Source organism: Neocloeon triangulifer, unplaced genomic scaffold (genome assembly GCF_031216515.1).
Source record: "Neocloeon triangulifer isolate White Clay Creek 2 clone unplaced genomic scaffold, ASM3121651v1 ptg000012l, whole genome shotgun sequence".
Lineage (NCBI taxonomy): Eukaryota > Metazoa > Arthropoda > Insecta > Ephemeroptera > Baetidae > Neocloeon > Neocloeon triangulifer.
The window spans coordinates 4241991-4254162 of NW_026775554.1; the positions used below are offsets into that span (position 1 = coordinate 4241991).

Sequence of the window (12172 nt, forward strand, 5' to 3'; positions counted from 1 at the left end):
GTCAAATCTTTGGGAAATATTTAGGAAGTGAGTAAAATTTTGCCAACAGCAGTAGGTACAAAAATTTCAGAAATATAGTTGCTACAGTTAAATGAATATAGATGCAAAAAATGTAAAGAAATTGATGTCTTTTAATTTTACTTTCAGATCAATAAATTTAATATCTTCCAATAGTTATTACTCAGACGCTTGAAGTTTTATGGTCATAACATAAATTTGTTCTGAAGAAAAAAAAATTAAATGATAATGAATCTTTCAATAAAAATTACAAGAATTAGTGAAAAAATTCGGCAAGGTTTTTCTAATTTGGAAAAAGGAAAATTGCCAAATATAATACATTTTTTGATAAATAATTAAACCAAAAAGCTGATACAAAATTTAGGAGGATTTAAATCAAACTAGATCTTTGAGACGAGCAGATTTACAAAATTACCATTTTATTTATATACTCTCTTCTTTAGAAAATAACTAATTTCCATTTTTTTGTCATAAACAAATAATTTAATTCACAGATTTTCTTCTCCTCTCAACCTGGCCAGGTTCCTTTTAGGCTCTATTCGTTCGAAGCACAAAAAGAGACGTGCAGGGTAGACCTTTGCTGTCGTAGATGCGGTAGGAGATGTTCTGTGGTTGGCGTCCAGTGCTGAAGCTCGAGTAGGAGTAAAAACTGGGCCCTTCGGCCGAGCGTGACGAGCGCACGCACGAGTACGAGTAGTTGTTGGGGATGCACGTGCGGCTCTCGTAGGTCCTGAAGGAGGAGCGCGCGGAGCTCAGGTTCAAGGACGAGCGGCTGCTCAGGGTCGTCGAGTAATTCCGCTCGAGGGCCCGCTGCACCCGCTGCAGGGCCGGCGAGTCGGACACGACGTAATTCCGCGGCAACGAACTCTTCGTCCGGTCCGTAACGCACACGGGCCAGTTGCAATTCAGGTAATTGTACTTCTTTTTCTCGCGGATGTTTGACGTGTAAATGTAGGTGGACAGGGTGGACCTCACGCTTCTGCGGCTTGTCGATGAAAATTCGTTTTCGTACACCATCTTAATCTTCTGGTGCTTCTCGTTCGGGGGCTTGTGCGAAGACTGGGCTGCGACGAGAGCCGTTTCGGGGCCCCGAAAACTTTGCCTTGGCCCAATATTTTGCATACACTTTCGATATCGATGGGTCCAATAGATATTAATCAATTGCGTTGGGTGAGCTCCAAAGTAAATTTATGTCGCGACACAAATACTGCCCGCTCATATTTTTATCATTTTATCTGTTACGTACCAAGGCCAAAGTGAAAATTATGCAGGTCAAATAAGCAAGACCCACGTTATTTGGCCAAGTTGACTTTGAATTTGATAATTATACAATTAATAATTGATATTAAAATTATATATATTCCATTTATGAATATTGAAAGCTGAGATCTTTAATCTAAAGGCTTTCCGTAACTTTATGTAAATCTATTAAATAAATAGCAAAAATTTCATTGAAACAAATTTTTTATTTATCCTGGTGCGCGCAAATGCACATGTTTAGAAACTGCACAAATTAATTATAAATTTAAAATATTTTATAGTGTATACAATTGCGCTTTCACTAGGCTAATGTGCAATTTTTAATTATTGTTAAGGATTCGAAAATTTATAATTCAAAATCATCATTGTAAAAGTTAAATTTTTATTTGCATTATACATCATATGGATATTTTCATTTCAATTCTTAATCTTAAGCACTCTTAACAAATTCATTAGTTCGGAAAATTTGCCTTTGATTTTTTTTATTCTTGGTTATTTAAAAATATCATTATAATTTTTTTTTAATCAAATGCTCTTTACTTTTGTTTTTGTTATTCCACAAGGACTTAAGTGCCTTATTCTTGTATTGAGAACTAAAAAGCAATTGATGGAGATAGGATACACTAAAGGTTTTAAGCAATGAAGATAATTTAAATAAAACAAGTTATTCAAATTGGCAGATTTAAAATTTGACCATTTTATTCATACCTTCTTTCATTCTAAAAAAAAATAACACATTGAAATCCTTACTGATGACTGAGTTAAATAATTTTATTCACACATTCCCTTCTCTTAGATCTGACAATTTATTTATTTATTTTTATTTTTAACAGAAGAATAATTTAATAAAGCACGAACAGATTTGTACAGGGGAAGCGTCTACTGTAGTAGTTGCGGTAGGAGAAGCATTCGGGCCGGCGTCTCGAGCCGTCGATCGAGTACGAATAACAGCCGGACCGCTCGGCCGTGCGTTCGCAGTAATTGTAAGTGCGGCGCTTGTACGTGCGTCTCTCGAAGGTTGAGCAGGTGGAGGTGCGCGACGTGGACACTCGACTGCTCAACAACGAACTATTGGTGCTCGAGTAAGAAGAGTAGTTGCGCTCCAGAGCACGCCTCAGGCTCGGCGAGTCTGTCAGGGTGTAGTTGCGGGGCACGATCGTCTTTTGCAAGAAGAAAATAAAATTCAAAACAAATTGGCAAAAAAGTAAAAAAATATTCATAGCTAATTTCCATTTTGGTACAGAGATTAAATTTACAAGCACCGTCATGCGTCATATTGTTGCAATATGGTGACATTAAATTTGTCACAAGAGGAAATTATAATGATTAATTAAAATGATTATTTTCAATTACAAATGCTATAGATTATAATTATAATCTGTTGCAGATGATATTTAATTCAATATTTATAATATGTATAATTTTATATTCCAATTTACAATTTCATGTTCAAATTTTAATTAATTATTAAAAATTATCAGATTTTTATAATTAATGTAATTTTTGTACTGCTTCTGAAAATCTCTATAATTTACAAAATAAAATAAAATAAACAAGAAAAAATTGAGTCATTTATAAACCATAAAAAATCATTCAAAACTATTTCTTAGTGACATTCTTTTACTATTTATTAATTTTTTTCACGTATTTGTTTAGATTGAAAGGATATTTAATGTGTGTTTGCAATTTTCGGTTGGAAATGTCTTACCGTTTGAACTTCGCGGATCACCATCATAATAAAATTTCCTCTTCAGGGGCTTCTAGGGGGCTTGTGGTCTGTTTGAGGGCTAGGCTACGACTATGTCTGCCACGGGGCCGCGAAAACATTCGTCGGCACTTTTGACAGAGAAGAACTTGCGAGATGAATCAATTCTGTTGGACTGCCTCCAATATACGTTGCATGTCGCGACAAAAATATGTGCGCTAGATCTGATGATGTACACGCGTCATCATAGCAACTTCTAATTGTGCAAAGAGCGCTATTTCAAATTCGGCCTAATGTGAAAGGAGTTTTTGAGGGATTGAAAAAATTAGGCAAAGTATTGGAATTTTCGATATTTTTTTCACTGAGAATATTGATAACAAATTATTTGAAGTTTTTCATCCTTCCACGAGTTCATTACTACAGCCAATGAACTTTTTGACCTATTTTTTTTCGCAACTTTCTTTTTGAGCCTGAAAAAAGCAAACCAAAATATTAGGTCATTTTTTGAACAGAACTCCCAAAAAATTAAGACTTTCTTATAGATTACTTCCTTTGCAGCGGTCAACAATTTAATCAGTAAATTGTTACCAAAGAAACTAATTTTTATCTGTTAATATAGAATTTATATGCATTGGAAACCTCATTATTTTGATTATTTACATTAAAAATGATTAATAATATGGAATTTGTATCAGTCTACTATTATTATTATTTATTAAATTAAATTGAAACAAAACCTTTGAAAAATTAACACTTTTTTAAAAAATTATGTTTTTCAACTTTCAGACACTTTTAGGAAAAATTCAAATAAAAGAAGCTTTTGAATTGGGCACGCAAAAATTTCACCATTTATTTACACCTTTCATTTTTATTCCTACCAAACTTGCGATCTATGAAGACACCACAATTTCAACCCAACTACATAATTTTATGATTCACATTATTATCATTTCCTTCTGTTTGACCTGATCAAAGCAGTTCGTTCGTTTAGGGCTGTTTGCGTTCGCAGAGGAAGAATTAGCGAAGGGCGAACAGGGAAGTATAGGGACGGCGTTTGCTCTTGTAGATGCGGTAGGAGAGGCCCTTGGGCGGGATGTGTTCCGGACGGGGGCTCGTGTACTGAATGAACGAGCTGTTGTCCAAGCTGTTCCTGTACGCGTAGTACATGTGCTCCTCCAAAGTCGGCTGGCCAGGCCTGGACGTCACCACGTAGTGCTGGGGTTGGTAGGTCTTCAGACAAAAAGAGCGAAAATCAATTTATTTTGAAAATTATAAGGGTTTCGACTATTTATAAAATAAAAATTTATTATTGGAGCAACAAAATTTCAAAAAGATAATTTTGAATTAAACATTCAGATCAAAGCAAATTATTTATAATGCATTCCAGAATCTATATTTGCAATGTGGTAATTAATTAATTAAATGTCGTGACGTCTTAACTTTGACGCGACCTTTTCCAAACCTATTTGAATTTGATAAAAACTGGGAGATTGGGGCTTATTAAAAATTTATTTGAACGTAATATTTTTTGTAACAATAATTAGGAAAATTAGCAAGTAAATTTCTGAAAAAAATTTAGGAACAAAAAATATCAGTTTAGAAAACAAAAATAAAAAAAATTTGTATTGTAAATTGTAATTAATTTTAATGTGATAAAATATTGAAATTTATTGGTGAGCTGTCGAGGGTTGTTTTTGCTTACCGTGTGGGTGTGGTGGATCACCATCTTTATCAATTTACAAGGGCCGCCGGTGCTTGTGGCCTGTGTGAGGACTGGGCTGCTACTAGAGTTGTCACTGGGCCCCGCTTAACTTTTCGTTGGCCCAGTCTTGCACTTTCGATAGAGATGAGCTTGCGACGTGAAACAATTCAATTGGATATGCTCCAATGTAAATCATGTCGCGACGGAAATAGCCTAATTGGTCATGTACATATGTGCAAGATCTATATCATAATCGTCACTTTTCTGTTGTGCAAACAACTAACTTTTTATTTAGATTCCATTTGTGCTAATATGAAAGGAAATTTTTTTATTCAGTTTTGATTATTTTTTTTATTATATTTTTTTTATATATAATTTGCAGAAAAGTTCATCACAATAAAAATTTAAGTACGAAGATTTCATTTTATCACAACTTTATAATTTATGCGTCCTCTCGTCCTGTGAGTTTTGTACTTTATCACTTTCAGCCTGGAACTCAAATCCATCGTTCTCACGGCCCTGTTTATAAAAAATGAAATCCAAACATGAATGATTTAATTTTTGAAAAATGTGTTTTTGACTTTAAATCATTTTTATAAAGATTAATCAATGACAAAAGAATTTAAAAAGCTTTATGGCGTCTTATATAGGATTGTGGATTTATTGAAATAAATATTTTACTGTTCAAAGTTTATGGTGAAAAATATTTAGTTTTTAACTTTATTAAATAACGTACCTCCTTTTTAGCCAATTTGCTTGGCCAGTTGACTTTTTCTTGCCAGCTGAGGGGCAGTTTGTCCATGATTGCGATCAGTACGGGTGAAAACAACCTCTTGTCCATCTCCCTGGGGTCGTTGAACTTGGTCACCCAACTGACCGCAATGGCAATCAGCGTGGTGACAAACCATCCTATCGGCGTATACCACATGTAGGATACCGCGTACAGCGGAAAAATGTCTGGATAACTGTTCAATTTTTTTTAATATTATAAGGGTAGATTTTACTGGTGGTACATACCCTGGGGGAAAGGGTGGCGGGAGTTCCCCAACGGTGCAGTTACAGCCGGCGATGGAAAGTGGCTTTTTTGGAAAGTTGACGTGGCCCAATGCTGCTTCGATTTGGGCGCCGAAGCCCATCCATCCGACGAAAATCAAACCCACAATTCCGCCGGTAAAAGCGCCCTTTCCGAGAAGAATTAATTTTCATTTAATTTTTTTTTTCATGAATTACTAGTGATATTTGAGTTGCGTAAAAATATGTATTTTATTCTTATAAAAAATACCTTCCAGTTGACCCAAGGTATCAAAATGCCGAGACTGAAAAGTCCAAGAATCGGTCCTCCGACCATTCCGTGAACACTTAGGGCTGCCTAAAATTTTAATTTTAATTATTTTGTTTATATTAGATTTTAAAACTTGTGTACTTGCAAAACTCCGCCGATTTGGGCAACAAGAAAAACGATTCCAAAACAGATGATTCCGTAAACCAAACTAATCCATTTGGCCAAACTGGCTTGTCGCGAGTCTTTGAGTTCCATCTTGAAGGCTCCGACGAGAAAATCTTTCAAGGTGATCGCAGCCAGCGCTGAAAGACCGGTTGAAACGGTGCTACATATTTATTTAAATTACTTTTTTAATGTAAAAAAATGGCTATAAATCCACCTGAGTGCGCCGCTAAATATTCCAGCCGTGAATAAGCCAGGCATTCCGGGCAAACTGCCCATCGTGTCCATAACGAAAAGAGGCAAAAGTTGGTCGGACGCTTTCACTTTCTGCACAAATTCGAAAAATTAAACTTCATAGATATAAAAAATGAGAAAAACTTGCCCCTGAAATAAGAGGGTCGCACTCAAAATAATAGGCATACATGACGAGGCCACCCCAACAACAGACTAGCAGAAGGGCGACTAGGCCAAAGCAATTAATCCAAATCGCTCTAAAATTCAATTAAAAAAATATAATATATATATATATATATATATATATATGTATGTATATATAAATAATATAAATATAATTATTGATCTCACAGCGTTACATGCAAATTAAAAATTTTTTTTCTGAAAAAATTATGAAGTTGATAAATTAATTTTTCCTTACTAAAGCAATTACGGTTATGATATTTGAGAGTGAAATATTAAGATTTTATTTTATACTAACAATTGATTTTAATAATAAGATAAAATCTAGAAAGTTTAATTTTATTTACAAACCTGACGGCTTGTTTTTCAGTGCGGACAGTCAAAAAGCGCTGGATCTGCGCCTGGTTGGCCGCATAAGTGCTGACCCACAGAAAAGAGCCGCCGACCGTCATCGCCCAGAAAGAATGTCTCTCGCGCGGGTCAAAGTTCATGCTACATTTTAATATAAACCCCTTTTAAAAGCAAAAACACTCGTAGAAAAAAATTACTTAAAAAATTCAGCTCGGCCAGACTCCTCTGTTTTTTGCCAGACAAAGTCGAAGCCACCAACGTCTGCAGTGCCTTTGAAGACAACGGCCATCATGCCGGCGAACATCATCAACACCTGAAAGGTGTCTGTCCATATCACGGCTTTGATTCCACCCTGAGGAAATTCAAAATTCAGACGCAGGAAAATCAAATGCGTTAAAAGGTTTCTTAAAACTGAATGCTTAAAATTTAAATAACATTGCATTTAGGGGTAATATTATCAGAAGCATGAAATGATTGAAAAAAATCTAATACAGGAATAGTTCAATGGATCAGGAATCACAGGGTTTCACGATAAAATCGATCATTAAATACAAGACAAGATAAACAAAAAATAAAATTTGTTTTTAATTATTCTTCTTGAACTTTATATAATTTAAAATTATTTAAACAAACAAGGAACAATAAGTTTTGAAAATAATCAAAAAGCAGGGAAGAAAACATAAAATTAATATATATTTTCTTACTAGCGACGTGTAGAAAATGCAGACGACAAAGATGATGCTGACCGCGGCCCAGGTGTTCAGACCGGTGACCTGATTTAAGGCCAGGGCCGGTGCGTAAACGACGATTGGCATATATGTGATCTGAATTAGTGGATTACCAGCAATTAATTTTTTTCGACAGATTTTAGTAAAAAAATAATAATAAACCATATGGAGCGTGAAAATAACGCAGCCGATCAGTCGCACCCACTTGTTGAACCTCATTTCCAAGTACTGTCAATTTACAAAATTAGTCAAGAGGCTTGAATAAAAAAAAATATTTTGAACCTCATAGGCTGATGTGAGGCCCAGTCTGTGGTACACAGGCATGAAAACGTAGGCCGTGATGGGAGTTGTGATGATGTAGGCGATGCCGACCATCACAAATTGCGTGCCGTAATTGTACATTTCAGCAGGGTTGCCCAACAATGTCACTGCAGACATAAAACTGAGCACTACTTCAAATAATGTTAGAATATGGCCAAAAAAAGAAAAATTAACTACATTGGAAAAAGTTCAAGCAATTTCTTTTTTAGAATAAATAATCTGGTTGGTTTTGACTGATCTGATAAATAAAAATACGGAAAATAATGTTATACAAAAATAACTGCATGGTTTTAATCAATACTTTATTTTCGAAACCTCAATTGCTCATATTTTTTTTCATTAAAATTTATGTTTCAAGCAGGTTTCAGATTAGTGAGTTTTTGTCAACATAAAAGGTAGATAAGGTAAAATATGGAAACATTAAAGACAATTTTTTATAAGAAATTGTAATTAATTTGCAGATCATGGAATTCAAATATCGAAAACGATGAACGCAGTCTATTATTTTTTTGTTATTTAATAGTAATAGTTAATTGAGTAAGACACTTTATGGCCTCTTTTAATAGCTTCTAAAGCTTTGAATTTATTATTATTATTTTTTTTTCAACTCGACGCACTTTGCAGGAGGAAACTAATATTACAACAGATTAGATTAATCTCCGTTTTTATGTCACTTTCAAGTGTCAACTAGCAACTAGCCCGCAACAGTGTCAAGATTATTCTATAAACTCGGCTTTAAAAAGTGCGTAGCTAACATGCGAGTTGTTTTCCAAATAATCGACTCAGGAATTCTTTATTAAAAAAATCTAGAAGGAAACGAATCATTTATTGCTCGGGATCAATAAAAAGATACAGGCTGATAAAGAGTGAAATAATACGCTTCAATAACAAGATTAATTGATACACCAATAATTTTTTTATGAGAGGGAATTAGTAAAAATGATCAAGAACGCAGTTACAAAGTGACATCGAAAATTTTAAATACCTGGCGAGAAGAGACATGGCCATGGGAAAAGTGGCCATCTTTCTGCCGCCGACGAGGATGTCGTCGGTGCTGGCCTTTTGCCGACGGTCCTTGATGCCGTAGAAGATGCCGATGCCCGTCGACACAAGCAGCATCAGGGCCAACACCACGTAGTCGGGCCATTGGAAATACGAAATTTGCGGCTTGCACTCCTCGTCAGCAAACGGGGCTGCTGCCTCTAAGGCCCCATCCCACCGTAGCTGGGACGACATTGAATTAAGCACGCTGGAGAAAAAAATAAAATTTATTTTACAGTTCTTTAAAATAAATTTTCATTAAAATTGAATATTTCGCCAGTAAAAATTAATTTGGAATCTGTAGAATATTTTTAGGCAACGTATGTATACAAAAATTGACAAAAAAGATAATAATATTGATTTTTTTACCAATATTTGAGACAAAAAAAGATACTTAATGATAAATAAGTCAAATGTACTTTTAATTACTGAAAATTATAATAATAATAACCCAAAACGTTTGATTTGTAAGTTTTATGAAAGAAAATTAAAATAATACAATAAAATATTGATGAACACAATTAGAAGAAGTCTTGCTTTGATGTAAAATCATTTAAAAACTAGTTGAAGCCTTTTAGCGTTTTCCTAAAAGGCTGCTGATGTGTTGTATTCATCTTTTTCAACGTTAAGAATCCAAACTTATGGAGGCAAAGCAAAAAAATTTTGAAGAAAATACTTTTGCAAACGCTTTCAAGTGCAATAAATTTTCAGTCTTGAAGGAAAATACGGAATAATTATGGTTTCGTCACAGCCAATCAAGCGTAACTTGCTCGTCATGCTATGCCGAGAGAGGCTGATGTGATTTTAATTTTCTGCCAACAGAAAATGAAAGGAGAGAATCAAAATGCATAAACATTGTGTGCTATCGCGAGCTCGGCGTGCGTGAGCAGAATTATCAGCTGCACAGTTGCGTGCAGCACAATTTTGTTTAAAATAAAGGCCAAGGCTCCGAGCATAGTGACAAAAATTGCATAAGAGTAAACAATAGGCGACGTTATTGTGCACCTTTTGAGAATGATTTAAGTTTTGCAATGGCAAAAAAAATCAAAAGTAGTTTCATGAAACATATTTCAAAATTTTTAGGCCATGCAACTAAATTTTTAAATCAATTTTACTATTAAACTTCATAAATTTTTCCAGATTTTATAGATTACAAGCTTTATAAGATGAATAAAAGAAAAATATTTTACAGAAAATTTTTAATGAAATTATAATTAAGTGTAACTATCAATAAATAAAATTTAATTACAAAATTCTAATTAAAAAATTAAAAATGATTAATATATCAGCTAAAGCTTCTAAATTTCTATTTTCAGGGCGTGTGTCAAGGTGATTGAGGGCAAGGTCACGAAAGTAGACCTACCTGAGAGACGGATCGACGACCTGAGTAGCGCAACCTTCGGCAGACCGCGACCTACTGCACCTGACGCGCCGATCTCGCTACAAAGTCGGAGGCAGAGAAAGTGGCAAACGCGAAACTAGCCAAAGGGTCTGCGGTGGGGGACCTATGCAGATTCAAGTTCAAATGCCATCATTATTTTGGAGTGGGTGCTAACAAAAGATAACAACCGCGAGACCAATCATGAGCAACGATAACGAAAGGTGAATATTTTTGTTCTGAGCTGGTTTTGAGTGGGTTTTATAATTTCATCTTGACCGTGAATAATTTTCGACGTGATCCTCACTGAAAACTATTCAGATTCACAAAACAGGTTTTGTTAGGATTTTCATTTGAGAGCTTATTACTTTTTTCTGCTGTTTTTTTCCATATTGTGATCGATTTTATAATTAAATTGCTATGTATGTTTAAGAGTTGGATTCCTGGTTGTATAAAACTTTGGACTATTTGAACCTCATCAGAATTTTGTCCACTTCGTATCTAATCAATTTTTAACTTTTGCCAGAAAGAACTTGAACCTTATCAAACGTGGTATGCTGTTATCAACGGAATTAAAATATTAGAATTTCATGTGCTGAACTATTTATTAATTTTGTATTTTTCCTTTCCCTTGAAACATAAGAATTTGATAGTAAATAATTTAAATAGATAAATAATCCAATTAATATAAGAATGTAATAATCATATTATCATAATCAACTGTACTTTCTTTTAATTTCATCGAATTTTTGACACAAATAAGAAATGTGCAGTTTTAAAGGTTTCAATTCTAATCTGAATGACACGTTTATGCGAGGTTGGTAGCTTTGGTATCTTTTAAGCCTAGGTTAATCAGAGCCAGCTTGAGAACGGGTGCGTTTAGGCTGATGAGGAGCTCTGAACGTTGTAAGTATGGCTGCACCTCAGACGCTTTTAATACTTCTTGCTTCACTCAAACGCACTTCAAAAGAACATTAGGCTGCATTCAGGCGCCAGGGAGAAATTGTCACAATTTAGATTACGTGCACCATTTTTCTCCAAAATAAAAAATTATTAGAAAAAGACAAACTTCTTCTCGTCCTTTCTCACTTAGAATTAAAATTTTATTAATTAATAATTAAAGAAAAGACCAACGCTTTGAAAAATTTTGATACTAAGTATATTTTCCTCTGTTGTTATCATAAATCTTTTCTTAAGAAAATGGAACCAAAATACATATTTGAACAAATCCAAATCGATACAGTGAGGAACTGTCCCAGCGCGTCGAGCTGCGAGCAAATCCGGTCTCGTCATGATTCTATTTATTCGCACATGTCAAAGGGTGTCAAGAAACAGGAGCTTCCTTTACGCTATCATAAATCTCGATAGTAAAAATCAATAGCAAGTGCTCTTGGAAATAGCGCCGAGTGCGTCAAAAAGGTCGACAAGCAATCGTCCAAAAATACAACATTGATTGCGTCTTTGAGCTTTGCAGAGGCAAGCGGACACAAGTGTTTGGTTTCTCTGTGAGCAAAAAGTAAAATACATCTCAAGATTTTTTAGACAGCTTTATGGAGATATTTCAAACAATGCAATTTAAAAAAAAAAAACTGGATCAAAATTTATACTCTCGACACAAATCAAAATAAATGTGAACCGATATTGAATTGAATGAACCGATAATCCATTTTTGTATAAGACTAATTCAGCATTTATATACCATAAGATTCTTTGGATTGGCCTAAAATTGTTAGCTTATCCTCTTAACGTAGTTGGGTGCTTGAAAATAAAGTAAATAATACGCATCTCAGGATTTTTTTTAATAGCT

At 34.5% G+C, this 12172-nt stretch overlaps 2 protein-coding genes across 3 annotated transcripts; both read right to left on the reverse strand.

Annotated features, from left to right (window-relative positions):
• Positions 1 to 1942: 1942 nt before the first annotated feature.
• On the reverse strand, positions 1943 to 3146 carry LOC132197355 (uncharacterized). Its single transcript, XM_059620601.1, has 2 exons — positions 2987 to 3146; positions 1943 to 2438 (listed from the first exon to the last, which is right to left on the reverse strand). The coding sequence occupies exons 1-2, from the start codon at positions 3011 to 3013 to the stop codon at positions 2121 to 2123; spliced, it is 345 nt and encodes a 114-aa protein (XP_059476584.1). The 5' UTR covers positions 3014 to 3146; the 3' UTR covers positions 1943 to 2120.
• A 657-nt stretch (positions 3147 to 3803) lies between these two features.
• Positions 3804 to 10506, reverse strand: LOC132197979 (sodium-coupled monocarboxylate transporter 2-like). Of its 2 annotated transcripts, none has more exons than XM_059621632.1 (15): positions 10351 to 10506; positions 8932 to 9195; positions 7908 to 8067; positions 7788 to 7853; positions 7602 to 7721; positions 7095 to 7249; positions 6898 to 7038; positions 6512 to 6620; positions 6347 to 6456; positions 6109 to 6292; positions 5968 to 6054; positions 5703 to 5866; positions 5422 to 5650; positions 4686 to 5204; positions 3804 to 4213 (listed from the first exon to the last, which is right to left on the reverse strand). In XM_059621632.1, the coding sequence occupies exons 2-14, from the start codon at positions 9180 to 9182 to the stop codon at positions 5121 to 5123; spliced, it is 1860 nt and encodes a 619-aa protein (XP_059477615.1). In that variant the 5' UTR covers positions 9183 to 9195; positions 10351 to 10506; the 3' UTR covers positions 3804 to 4213; positions 4686 to 5120. The 2 variants fall into 2 exon arrangements, with proteins under 2 accessions (XP_059477615.1, XP_059477616.1); XM_059621633.1 differs by lacking the exon at positions 10351 to 10506 and adding an exon at positions 9664 to 9801.
• Between the last annotated feature and the right edge of the window lie 1666 nt (positions 10507 to 12172).

Excerpts from the sequence above, each read along its gene's own strand:
- LOC132197355 (XM_059620601.1), bottom strand. The coding sequence starts at position 3,013 with ATGATGGTGATCCGCGAAGTTCAAACG. Across the intron at positions 2,439-2,986 it reads TGATCCGCGAAGTTCAAACG|ACGATCGTGCCCCGCAACTA; the intron begins GTAAGACATTTC and ends TTCTTGCAAAAG.
- LOC132197979 (XM_059621632.1), bottom strand. The coding sequence starts at position 9,182 with ATGTCGTCCCAGCTACGGTGGGATGGGGCCTTAGAGGCAGCAGCCCCG. Across the intron at positions 6,457-6,511 it reads GCGACCCTCTTATTTCAGGG|AAAGTGAAAGCGTCCGACCA; the intron begins GCAAGTTTTTCT and ends GAATTTGTGCAG. Across the intron at positions 5,867-5,967 it reads TACCTTGGGTCAACTGGAAG|GGCGCTTTTACCGGCGGAAT; the intron begins GTATTTTTTATA and ends CTTCTCGGAAAG.